General features: G+C 29.5%; 1 protein-coding gene across 7 annotated transcripts in view; it reads right to left on the bottom strand.

Annotated features, from left to right (window-relative positions):
- The window catches only part of LOC118205803 (CREB-binding protein-like), a 173,740-nt gene that overhangs the window by 115,762 nt on the left and 45,274 nt on the right, over positions 1-12,704 (bottom strand). For 3 of the 7 annotated variants that reach the window (XM_085810516.1, XM_085810521.1, XM_085810522.1), the window contains exon 1: positions 244-375. The exons of the other annotated variants lie outside the window; for them this stretch is intronic. In XM_085810516.1, the coding sequence (XP_085666642.1) occupies positions 244-274 (31 nt within the window). In that variant the 5' untranslated portion in view covers positions 275-375. Of the gene's footprint in view, positions 1-243; positions 376-12,704 lie in introns of those variants that run through there. 7 annotated transcript variants of the gene reach the window in all.

Here is a 12,704-nt window from a genome sequence, read left to right as displayed (position 1 = left end):
ATTAAGATAGCTGACGAGATATTTCGTAACGAAAACAGAACTGAATCCAATCACTATTATATTACACCTAATTCTTGAATAGCTAACAGTTTCCTATAAGCCGTAGGTTACCGAAAATTATACTAAAACTCAGAAACATAAATACATAAAAATAGAATGTTTCCTTCAATAGTATCTAAAAAACAAATATAACGATCTAGAAATTTAGGACAAAATTGAAACTCATAAATAACAAATACTAACTCCTTTCCATAATTTGCATTTTATCAATCATAATGGAGAAAATACTGATGAAAAAATTAATAATTATATGTCACTTCATGAACAGACTGTTCCTACTGCAACTTATTTTTGTTTTGGAAAAATCGCCCAAACGATATAACCAATAGCAGTCCGCCTCACTGACAACGAATAGGGGCGGGGAAGAGTTAAGAGGCTTCAGCCAATCTCAAACATTTTATTAATTAGTTGCTTGCCCGGCTGAACGCCTAAAATAATAATTATAAATAAAAGAGGAAAATATATATATAATGATTTTACGTCCAGCTAGTGTACTTTCACGGCCCAGCTAATAATTAATAATAATACAGAACTGCTTTTAAATTTCTAAGTGTATTCATCAATAACAGACAGATTAAATTTGAAAGAAAAATTAAATACTTAAGCTTTGCCAAACGGCAACACACTGGAGAGTGAAAGATTAAAAATACTTTATTTCGGGCAATGGCAACACATTTCTTTTAAATCGTTGAGTTTAAGTAAAAAAGTGGTTAAATTCGCGCAAAATCTGAAATAATTAAAAAAACTAAATTCAAAATTTAGTCTTCGAAGCGCACATGTTCGGGTGGAGGATTACGCGTATCCAAAACACAGTCGCTTTAGTTGCCGCCGTTTTCCACAATGCGAACATACAGTTTAATAGTTATTTAATAACATAGAAATGATAAATAAATGCTTAGTTGTGCGTTTAAATATGTATATTAAATTAATATAAATTACATAAAATGCATATATATTAAATGCATCACAAGTTCCTAACAGGTGAACACTGCGAAAATTTTGATAAACTATGGAAAAGAATTACTGATGTTGCTGCTCTGCGTGTTTTTTTATGATCATGTAATTTATTATCGTTTTATATTTATTTATATTTAGGATACATCCAATCCGAATCATGGCTCCTGAAATGAGACAACTTTAAAGCCTACACTTACCGCTAACGAAAACTAACAAAAATTACCGATTAGCTAAAATCGAAAGCTGTACGGATTGTAACATTAGAATGGTTGTGGGTAGCTAAGAAAGCAGCAGCAAATATCGCAGATGAATCTTCGGATTATAAAATAAATATAAGATTATAAAATAAATAATCCAACAATTTTTTCCTAAAAATGCCCGAACTCGAAAAACATATTTTAAATTTCTCATAGCAATTAGAAGTGAAGCCACTTAATCGTTTTAGTACACTGTACCAGGCTAAGGCTTTTTATGCAGTAGTGAGAAATAAGCACTTGAAACGTTGTTAAAATCAGCAGCTAAAGAAAAAAACTGTAAAACAGATTCATAGCACATAAGAAAAGGCTAGCGAATGAATAACGTATTATTTCACCTCAGTTTAAGTAAAGACATGAATTTTAAAAACGTTCTGGTGATTTAGCAGTTTCAGAATTCTGCTCCAGTTATGTAGTTTACTTAATCCATCAATTCAAAACCTTCGGAAGTTCTGTACTGCTTACTATATGGAACTATTTAATACAAAAAATTAAAGTATAATTAATATAGAGAGGCTACAAATGAAAAAGCATATTAATAATCTGATGAATTTAACTCTGTCAGATCTATAATTATTAAAACGAAATGCATAATTTGCATTTTAATTCCTAATTTTACAACACAGCAGAGAAAAAAAGCTGAATTTGTATAGCAATTTATTTTTACTGGGTTTATTAAATTTCAATACTTTAATATTTAAGAGAAGTTTTGAAATGGAGCAATCATAAGAAGTTTCAGAATGCATAGAACTTTTTTTTTAAATGAAGATGGTAACTTGAGAGAAAGTATTTTTGTTTGGAATAAATTATAATGGTAAACTCAAAATTGCTGAGGGGTAATTTTTTTAAGAATTGTTTTATATAAAACTGAGTGACAACAGAGATGAATTGTTCTAATAATTTCCTATTATGTAAAGAAGCTTGCATTGTATGTTCTGCGACTGGATTTAGTGTAATAATACAAAATAAAATACAGTGACTCACATTTGTTTTTAGGCACTTGTATTTTTTAAACTTATTCGCATAAATCTTGTACTAAACACTAAAACATAGACTACTTCCCCCCCACACTATATTATTTCTTCTGTGTATTTAAAACCCTACCTGTGACAAAATAAATATCAGAATATTTTATGTAATAAAATAACATACTCAAAACGTTTTAACCAGTAGTATGGTTACTATTATTTAAATGGCCAGTTATTTTATAATTTCAGCCTTTACTATAATTTTTCCCTTCTGTTTCCTCACAGGAATGTAAATGAAGTTGGCGAGTATATAAGCTCATGTTTTGGGATTGTAAGAACAGCATGCTTCTGTCTTTCATGGCATGTTGCGTTAGTCCCAGTCAGCTTTAATAAGTTTGTAATTATTTGGCTTTGCATTATCGCTGACAACATTTAAATCTGATATCCTGGTTAGACATTCTGGGCCAGCTTGGATTAAAATTAATTGTGTAGTCTTTGACTATTAGGTTATGCTCTAAACTGAAAAGTGTTAATAGAGTGGTGCTTATCACCAGGTTAGCTGGATTCGGGGACCCTACCATTCTTTTTTCAAATTCAAGGCTCCAAACAGATTACTCTAGTGCATAAAATTAACCATCTCTTTGAAGAAATCAATCAAGAAATTAGATATGCTTCCATTGAATTTTTCACTGCAAGCAAAATAAGATTAAAAGGCTTGCAATAAAAAACTTGCAAAAAACTACATGCTTAACAGATTGATTAATCCAATATCGGATTTCAGGGAACAGACTGGCTGCACAGATATTTTTGTTTTTTTCCCCCATACATAACTTACAAGTTTCTGTTAGAAAGTCCTCCATGAAGGCATCTCACTCTTTAGACAGATAGCTCTTGTATGCTTTGCCAATAATAATAATTTATTAATACATATAATAAAAAATATTTCAGAGAAATATTTTTCACAGTAGAAATGAAAAAGAAATGAGAGATATTTTATTCTTACAAGTAAAATGGAGATATCAAAATTTAAATGTGATGGCTTTTGATTTCCAGTTTCTAGATGGCGAAAAATTAATGTCAAGATTTAAGTATTTTTAAAAGGAGCAGTTTTTTACTTAAACATCCAAATGATATAAATGATCCAGATATTCCATCAGAAATACCTAATTTTAAAACCCCCACTATTTAAATATTTCTGGTTACTAAAGTGCAGTCAGATCTTCTAAAAACAATTCAGGAGGACTGCATTTTAGTTAAATCATACTTATATTCAGAAATTGCATTCACAATATTTTGAATGTTAACAATAACTAATATTAGGGTGAAAGAAGCTTTGGCAAAACACTATAAAAGCAGTTCATGCACTTTTTAAAAAAGAATCTTCTCATACCTAAACAGAAACTTTCAAATAGTACCACTATTTTATCAAATAAATAGTGATAAAAAAGGGTATTAAAGGTATAAATAAAAAAGGAATTTTTGCCCTTTTTATTTTGAAATAATACACTATTACATATACTGAATTTCCGTCTACATAAATTTATGATTAAAAATATTTTTAAAAAATGAAAAATTTACCCTCCCCCCCCCAAAAAAAAAAAAAAAAACTAAGCGAGTTTTCTACGTGAATTTAAACTCAATGATATTCCTTAAGCTCTCAGTTACACTGATCTCTTTAGGACTTATCATTACATGACAAAAAAATTAACTCTGCATGTGCAAAAAACACAAAATTAAAATAGTATGGCAGAAATGCTTCTGCTGTGAGGTGAATTGAAAACAGTAGGTGAATCTGAGTGGTAGTGATATCATAGCCAATTTGCATGCACAGGACTCACAAATATGATTGGTGGTTCAGATTTCCATACTACTTTGTTTTGTTACAGTATATACTATATATATTTTTTAAAGGTTGTAAATTAATTTTTGGTGATGGTGGTAATTTTAGTAATGCTGTTCTTATTCTGTAGTTGGAGCATCATGATGTAATGACTTCTTTTTATTTAAATTGAAAAAAAAAAAAAAAAAACTTTTTTTCCATATTCTGTTCTCTCACTTTAAATCTATCCAATTATTAACTAAAGTCTCAATGGGAGCAATTAGAAGGTAAATATGAATATACAAAATAAAAGATATACAGAATAAATGGATATATAAAATAAAGGATATCGAAATCAAATGACTGGTGGCTCAGATATGCGAGTCTTGCGCCTACCAACAGGCTGTGATATCACAGAGGCAAATACGGGTATCAAATTTTAACTCATAACTCACACAAAAACTGGATCTAGTGACAGCTTGTACCTCACAAAACTTATAACTCAAGGTATGTGTATATGAACATTAAACAAAAATCATCAATGGGTTTTCTGGTTCTATTCAAATTCCTTGAGTTGTCAAACAAAGCTCTGCTCAAAGTTGATGCTATGACTTTTCGGCAAAGAAGTAGTACTAAACCTTATGAGTAGGAGGCTAATGCAGTTGTTGTGTCTTTTTAAAGCTCCTTTGAGTACAAATACTCTGCAAGTTCTATCATCAAGATATGGATTTTTTGCCTTCTTTAGGTCTTTTACAAGACATACGATATTCTTTACAAAAGTTATCGAACTTCTGTGTTACAACCATACACATCTTTGGAAAAATGATTGCAAACTTATTGGATACTGAGAAAGACATATATATGACGATGAGGTAAACATTATTCATAAAATAAAAAATAGCTGCAGTCAAATCAATATCTGGCAGGAATATCCAAATTTACACGTGGTACTACATGGGAAAATCAAGACCTTGAAAATTTCTGCTCATGAGAAAAATTAAATTCACACTAATAACCATTTAAAAATTTTGTTCTATTAGAGCATTACAGAATTATTATGTATTCTTTCAAAATTCATTTTGGCTTTAGTCTGCATTTGGGGGGGGGGGTTGAGCAGCTGAAGCATCCATGGATAAATTTTCAGACTTAACGAATTTGCTTTTCTTTCTGATAATGATTTTGATATCCATTATTTTGTATATCTATTTATTCTGTACATCCATCCACATATAATATATTTCACATACCCATGTTTGCCTTCTAATTGTTTCCACTGAAACTAGTTAATAATTATTTTTTCAATTTGAATAATTTTAATTACAAGAACTTATTATTAATTATTCTACTTGATATCAACAATTCATGTCACTCGCTATAGTTTTGAAATATCTTGAATAATACAGCCTTAATTAAATATAAAGGAAGAAGAAGAACAGAATACAAAAGGAAGTTTTTATTTACATTGAAAAACAACATCACATCTAGATACTTCAGCCAGATCAAATGCTTAATAGCATCATCAAAAACTAAATTACAGCCTTTTTTTTAAAAGCACACACTATAAAATAATAAAGTAGTAATGAAATCAGAGTAGGTCTACATACTACTTCTAACATAGTGCATTTTTAAAACTAAGTAAAAATAGGGTTAAAATTATTCAAGCTTTATGCTAATAAAGTTCATGAAGCTTATAAAGAACATTTAAAATTTCAAATCTGCTTCTCTAATGATGAAGGAATTATGAACTGTTATTTAGCTGTATTAAACAAGCTATAACTCAGAAAAAGAGAGAATTTAACTTCCTGGAATTTTAATATTTCCAGATTAAAAATTATAATATATTCACTGATAAAACTTAGCAAATTCTGGAAAGAAAATTAACCGTTTGAGTCCCAGGGGTTATTGAAAAAACACTGTTGAAGAATCCCAAACAGCACAACCACACTTTCTCTAAATGTGTACAAAAAGACCAAAGCAACACGATAGCGCTTGTTTTATTTTATGTCAAGAAATACAAAGCAGTGAGATAGAACTTTGTTTATTTTACATCGATATGCACTTGATTTAAATTAAGTGCCCACATTATCAACATCAAGTGCACTGTCAGTTGTCCACAACGTTTAAAATGTACTGAGTTTTCTCGACATTTCAACAGTGCTATCGTGCTGCTTGGAACTCAAATGGTTAACATGTTTAGCCCTGCGCGGGTCTATGGGCACCGGCAGTGAACTTTCGGTCTGGCCAGCATCGGTCCCTTTGTTTGGCTGGCGTCAGTCCACTCGACCGACAGTATTAAAGTTAAAAAATAAATATAGTCTCAATGAAATGTGATCAAATGTAGTTTAAATGAAATTTATTGAAACATTCTAAGCAAAAATATGGCTTAGCTTTACACATATTACAATATGTAAAAAGAAAATTTTTTTTTGGTAACGTTTTGTTACCAATCTGGATTAAGCTGATTTTGCTACCAAGATAACCGCCTGAACCAAAACCAGTGGCAGCCGGTTACCGGCTGAATGGAAAGTACAGCAAATTCAGCGCCAGGCTCAACGTGCTAAAAAAAAAAAAAAAAAAATTCATGCAGTAACAAAATTTAATGCTGGAATTAGATTAACAAGAATTAAGATTTTTATTCTGATGAGGAGGTACATGGAATTTATACTTTCTTTGAGAGCACTCTGAAAAAGACTGGGATGGTAATTAGCAGGTCTAGGATATATCAATTACGCCAAGAAATGTAAATGCAACGAAAAAGATCTTATTCTCATCCCAAGTACTGTAAAGGCCCTTATTTTCACGAACCGTAATTTTCACAAAAATGAATATATCAGTGATTTTGCGAGTTGAAAATTTCGCAAATTTTATATGAACAGAACCGAAAGTTGAAAAATTTCAAAAATACCTAAGTAAAGTTGAAAAAGTTGAAAAATTCGATTGAAATGTTCAACGTTTTTAAGGCACACCAAGATCCTCTTTTTCTAACTGAACTAGAGAAGAGGGATATTATTCCAGTTTTTGTGCCCGCTTCCTGCACAGGAGAGCTCCAACCTTTGGATTTAACTGTAAATGGTGAGTTCAAGCGTTTGCTCAAGAATAAGTTTATTGAATAGTATTCTAATGAGCTTCAATTTCTAGAGGAAAAAGAATCTGCGGACTTGCAAATATCATGACTAAAACCGATTCCTGCTTCTTGGCTTGTGCGTGTATTTAACGGTATTGAAGCCAAACATGAGATAATTTTGAATGGCTTCAAAGAAGCTGGTATAAATAGTATTCTAAGTGAATGAGCTGCCTTCTATTAATTTTATTGTTTTATATTCGAGAAATATAGTTGTATATTATTCAAAAAACAGTTATAAGAAAGAAAGTTGTCAAGAAAAAGCCTGTAACTGTGCAATAAATCATTAAATTTTGGGTAAGTGAAAAATTTCTGATTTTTTATTTTTATTTGAGGCGGGGAAAAAAAAGTATTTCACATTTTTTCAAAAGTATTTTCGCATTCAAAAGTATTTTCGCAATTACGACGGGCTCGCGAAAATCACGAAAATTAAAGCCTTGCGAAAATAAGAGCCTTTACAGTAAGTAAAAAAAAATAGTTGTTTGCCTAATTTATTGCCTTGTAGGAATTTGAAATATAAGGCATAGATAGAAAACTGACAACATTTTTAATAATAATGAGCTTTTGTATTTAATGGTTGTGAGAATTCAACGAAATTGCATAAGTTGCACAATCCTTGACTGACAACTTTTCTGCCTTCTTGCCCTCCTTGTAGGATTTTAAAGATTGCTAAATATATTTTAATTTTTAAGTTTAATAAAAACATAATTTTAAGTGTCTCTAAAGGACATAAAATTTTTAAAACTACTCTTAAGGGGAAAAAAATGTTTCACATTTCAAAAAGTTAACAATGAAAAATATAAATCCGCTGATTTAAAATAAAATTCCAACACACTCATAAAATGATAACACATTTAATTTATTAACAATCTCATATTAACACACCTGAACTCAGAAAAAAAGCTGATTAACATGTTTCAGTTAAAATACACAAATACTTAACCTAGTCTTTAAACTTTAGTTCATTTAACATATTAGAAATGTGATAAGTAATCATTCAAATACAAACAAAAAGTCTGCATTTTCTTCAGAAACCCCTTATTATTTATAATTGCCAATATCAGGGACTGAGATATCCATCCTTGTATTCCTTATATTTATGAAAATGGTTTAAGAGTTTTGCAAAAACGTCATACTGAAGATAAAAACTTACTTATTATATCATGGCTCAAAGGAGTTGCTAATTTTATTTGATTGATTGAACTACCAGTGTTCCATCAGTAATTCAACTTGGCCACTGTTAGGATAGTCAACAGAAAATCCTGATTATTTTTAAGTCACATTGGGAAAATCAACTAATTTTTATATCAATCAATCGTTTAACGTGTGCCCGCCGCTATGCGCAATTTCATACACACAATGAAAATGTTTTAGTTTTCAATAAAATTCTGCGTGAAAGTTTTCTCATTTTTAATGAAATAGAAATTGTGTCCACCAGCACAAAGCGAAATTTGACCAATCTCTTTTTGTATGTGCACGTATCCAACTATAAAACTAACTGTAACTCTATCCAACTATAAATTCACCTTAAAAAATAAATGGTGCCTACCGTCCAACAGACATTCTAGAATGTGCTCTTAGGAACAAAAAGGCTGGGGACCCCTGTTCTAGATCATACGTAATGAACCTCATACGGTATGAAGGCCAAGTGGATAAGTATCTAAACACTGAAAATTTGATCAGAGTTTAAATATCAGTGAATGAGTGGGCTTCATGAGTGTTTTCAAGGATTTTCTCATGTGTAATGTGAATATGAGACAGTTTTCATTGAAAAGTCTTCAATAAACACATCCCTCTCCTTGTATGCTTTGCTGAAATTAATTAAGTAAAACCATATGGCACAAAATATTCTTTTAGTTACAGATCATGCTAAAGTTTCTTGGTAAATTTAAATTATTTGTAAAAGTTTCTAATCTTACAATACTATTAGAAATCAGCATCATTTTATAATTGTCTGTACATGGAAAAACAAACATTTTGACATGAAATACTTGCTATACGGCTTAGTTTCATTATAAAATGTTATATCTTTCTAAAAACTTTCACATTGGCTTTATCATGAAATGCAATATTTTCCTGTATCAACTTAGTTGCTGATGTAAAATTAAAAATATCGGTACTATATAATATATATATATATATATTAGAAGGTTTAAAATGAAGTTCAATATCTTCAATAAAAAATGTACTCTTAAATGAATAACCATGATGAAAAATGAAGCAATCCTTAATACTAGAATGTCTCTTAATGCCATTTAGCCAAATTTATCCCCTTTAAGTATTTTCAAGTTTTTATAATTTTATGTGGTTCTTAATAAATTTTTATTTGACACTACTAAATCTACTAAAATTGTTGTTACTTTCTTATTACAGTGCCCCCAAGATTCAATCACTGAGATATCTTGCCAAAATCTAGTTGTGTGTTCTTATACCTACTACATCATATACTCGCATCTTGGTTGATTAGCGATTAAAATTTTGGAAGCCACTATAATAAAGAAGTACCAAATTTTTTTACTGTGTGTCAGTTAGGAGAAATTATGTAATAGTTTCACCAAGAACATTCACTTGCAACATTTCTTAATTAAGAAGGTTCCAAAAAGCTATTTGTTTAATTTCTGTATAAATAACCCATTTTGATCTTTCCTGTCTTAAAATTATAAGCCCATTATATTTCCTATGCTCCTCAGCATATATAGTTAAGTTTTATTTATATAATGATATGTATCAATAGTTATGGAAAATCATTTCCTCATTTTCTAATAAAACAGATACACATATGTTTAGTTACTGCCTTCTTAATTACAAAAATACTTCAGATAAATATTTATTTACAAACAAAAATTTATTTGAATATTTTTACCAACTCAGGAAAAAAATTTCTTTTCATTTTATTAATGATATGCACAGGTCTCGCTCAGAAATTGAACTTTTAAACTCACTAGCTTTCCCTCATTTTTCACGCAAACATATGCAACAATTTCCCAGGCCAAACATAAAGAGAAAATTATTAAATTAAGTATGAGCAACCAAATAATAAAATGACACTTTGATATGTTTGAGTCTTTGAATTACAAATTTTTAATTGAGGCACAATGTTTAGAACCGTGGATTCTTACATCAGATGCAGACAAGGTCAGTTTTTTTTTTTTTTTTTTTTTTTTTTTTTAGGTCCTAAATATTTTTTCCTGCCAAGCCCCCCCCCTCCCAAAAGAACTCGTCCACACAAAAAAAATACTTCCTCAAAAAGTGCAAAATGAAATAATAAATAAAGAATTAAAAAAAACTAATGCATTTGTTATTTTTTATCAAAAACGAACTTTCAAAATAAAACAATAAATTATTTTTATTCCAGTAGAAATAAATATATGTGAAATGTAATATTATTTTATTCGAAATATTGCAAAATCGGATTATAAACATGCATTTGATTATGTATCAATAGACCAATAGAATTAGAACTGTTTGATTGTATCTTGTTAAAAAAACAATTTTATTTTCCTGGTTTACAAAACGTATGAAATTAATTCAAAAATCCCTTTTTCTTGCTTTCAGTTCTGCAAAATTGTCAATTATTTCTCCATAACTGGCATTTTCCAAAGCATTTTGTTTGATGTAAAGAAGTTAATTTTGAGTGGCTCAATGAGTTTTATAAAAAAAAAAAAAAAAAAAAAGTATGCGTGTTTTAATTCTGAATTTGACCTTTTACCAGATACATTTGGTACAGAAAAGTTAAGTACTATACAAAGTTTTCTATAATTGGATATGTTGATACAAGTTTTGTGGTACTTATAAACTGTAGCATATCAGATGGCAATGTTGAATTTTGGCTTTTACAAATAAATATAGATTGCAACAGTTCCTTATTCCATTATTTAATATCACTTCTTCAATGTACTTTTTTTTTTAAATAACGAGATTTATTCAGATTTCTGAGATGTCATCATCTAATAAGTCAGAATGAAATATTTAAAAGTCTTGTCAATGTAAAGTCTTCAGTAACTTTTGCTACACAGTTTTAATTCAAAACATATTTTGTCACCAATAACATAAAAAAATTGTGTTTAAAAGTTCCTTGAGCCTGACTACATAAACCCACAGCTTCCTAATCATGATGAATTTTATCAAAAAAAAAATCCTTTTCTTTTTTCTGGATCTTTTTTTCAGATTCAGAATAAGCTATTTTTTCTGATGCATTTAATGCCTCTGCTTCTATTTTCAGAAATAAATTTCTTAACTTGTTAACATATTTAAATAAATTGTCAAAAGTATTTTTGACAAACGGGATTGACATAGTAGGATTTTGTAAAAATTTACACCTCGTACTTTTCTGGAAATATTTTATTCCAAATAACTGTTAAGAAAACAAATCTGAAGATCTTAATTCTGTTAGCTATTTCTCATCATTCTACTTTTATAGAAGATTTCTGAGATTTATCTAGAGATATATCAAGACCAACATTTTTTATATGTTAGAACCCATAATGAACTGCCTTAACTGCATCAGCTCTACAAGACCATCTAAAAGTATGCATTTCTTTTATTGTAAAATGTTTATTATTTTAGCACAAAACTTTTCTTTAAAATGTTTCTCCATGAAAAATCCAAAAAGTCTCTCTATTGAGATTCAATCTTTTGACAAATAATTCAGTATAAAAGTTAATTGGTTTACATATGTTGTATCAAGGGTACAGTCAATTATGGTTGAAAGATATTATTCTTCAGTATTTGTACTAATTCATTATAAATGGATGACAAAAAATAACTCATGCTGCCTCTTCCAGTTGATCTGAGTTTTTACATGGGAAGTTAGAAACTCATCAAATTCTCCCAAATATGCTAGAGCTTTTACATACATTCTACTATCGAAAGCAGAAAATGTTCATTACTGTCAAAAAATGAAAGAGGATTTTTAACCAAAAACTTCATTGCTGTTATTAGCTGTAGCAGTAGATTTCTCTAGTATTTTTCTTCAAAAAAACTTTTTTTGTGTGTGTGTGTCCCTAGAATAATCTTTATATGTCCCACAACTGAACTTTTTGCTTTTTAAATTTTGACAAAATTCTTATGATCAGTGTCGAGTTGCCTTCTGTGAAAGTCATGTGTTTCACTGAAAATACCTTGCAAACATAGCAATAAATTCCTTTACTTCCTGGACTGCACACTAACCAGTCTCACTCAACCATCTGCTTTGTTGCAAATAAAAATATTTTTTAACAGCCAAGTTATGGTTTTTTTTATCTTCTGTCATTGCATTTAAGCAGTAGTAGGGGTTTGATTCTATTCTAATTTCAAATTCTGTCACTAGATAGCAGCTCCAAGCATTATTATATTTTTAATGTGCTTTTTATTTATTTTTAAAATTATTCTATTTTACTGTTTAATGTGTATTATTTCATTTTTCATATTAACTAGAATTTATATGATTGTAAATAGCGATTTGAAAAATTTGTTACATTTGCTATTCTTATTCACTTGGTTTTGGATGCGATGAAGACTAATATGTATGAATCAAAACCTAAGTT

The sequence above is a fragment of the Stegodyphus dumicola genome, chromosome 2 (genome assembly GCF_044657685.1).
Source record: "Stegodyphus dumicola isolate Sdum_Otavi_A_Nest chromosome 2, ASM4465768v1".
Lineage (NCBI taxonomy): Eukaryota > Metazoa > Arthropoda > Arachnida > Araneae > Eresidae > Stegodyphus > Stegodyphus dumicola.
The sequence above is the reverse complement of the archived record's forward strand: the minus strand, read 5'-3'. Positions and strand labels throughout refer to the sequence as shown.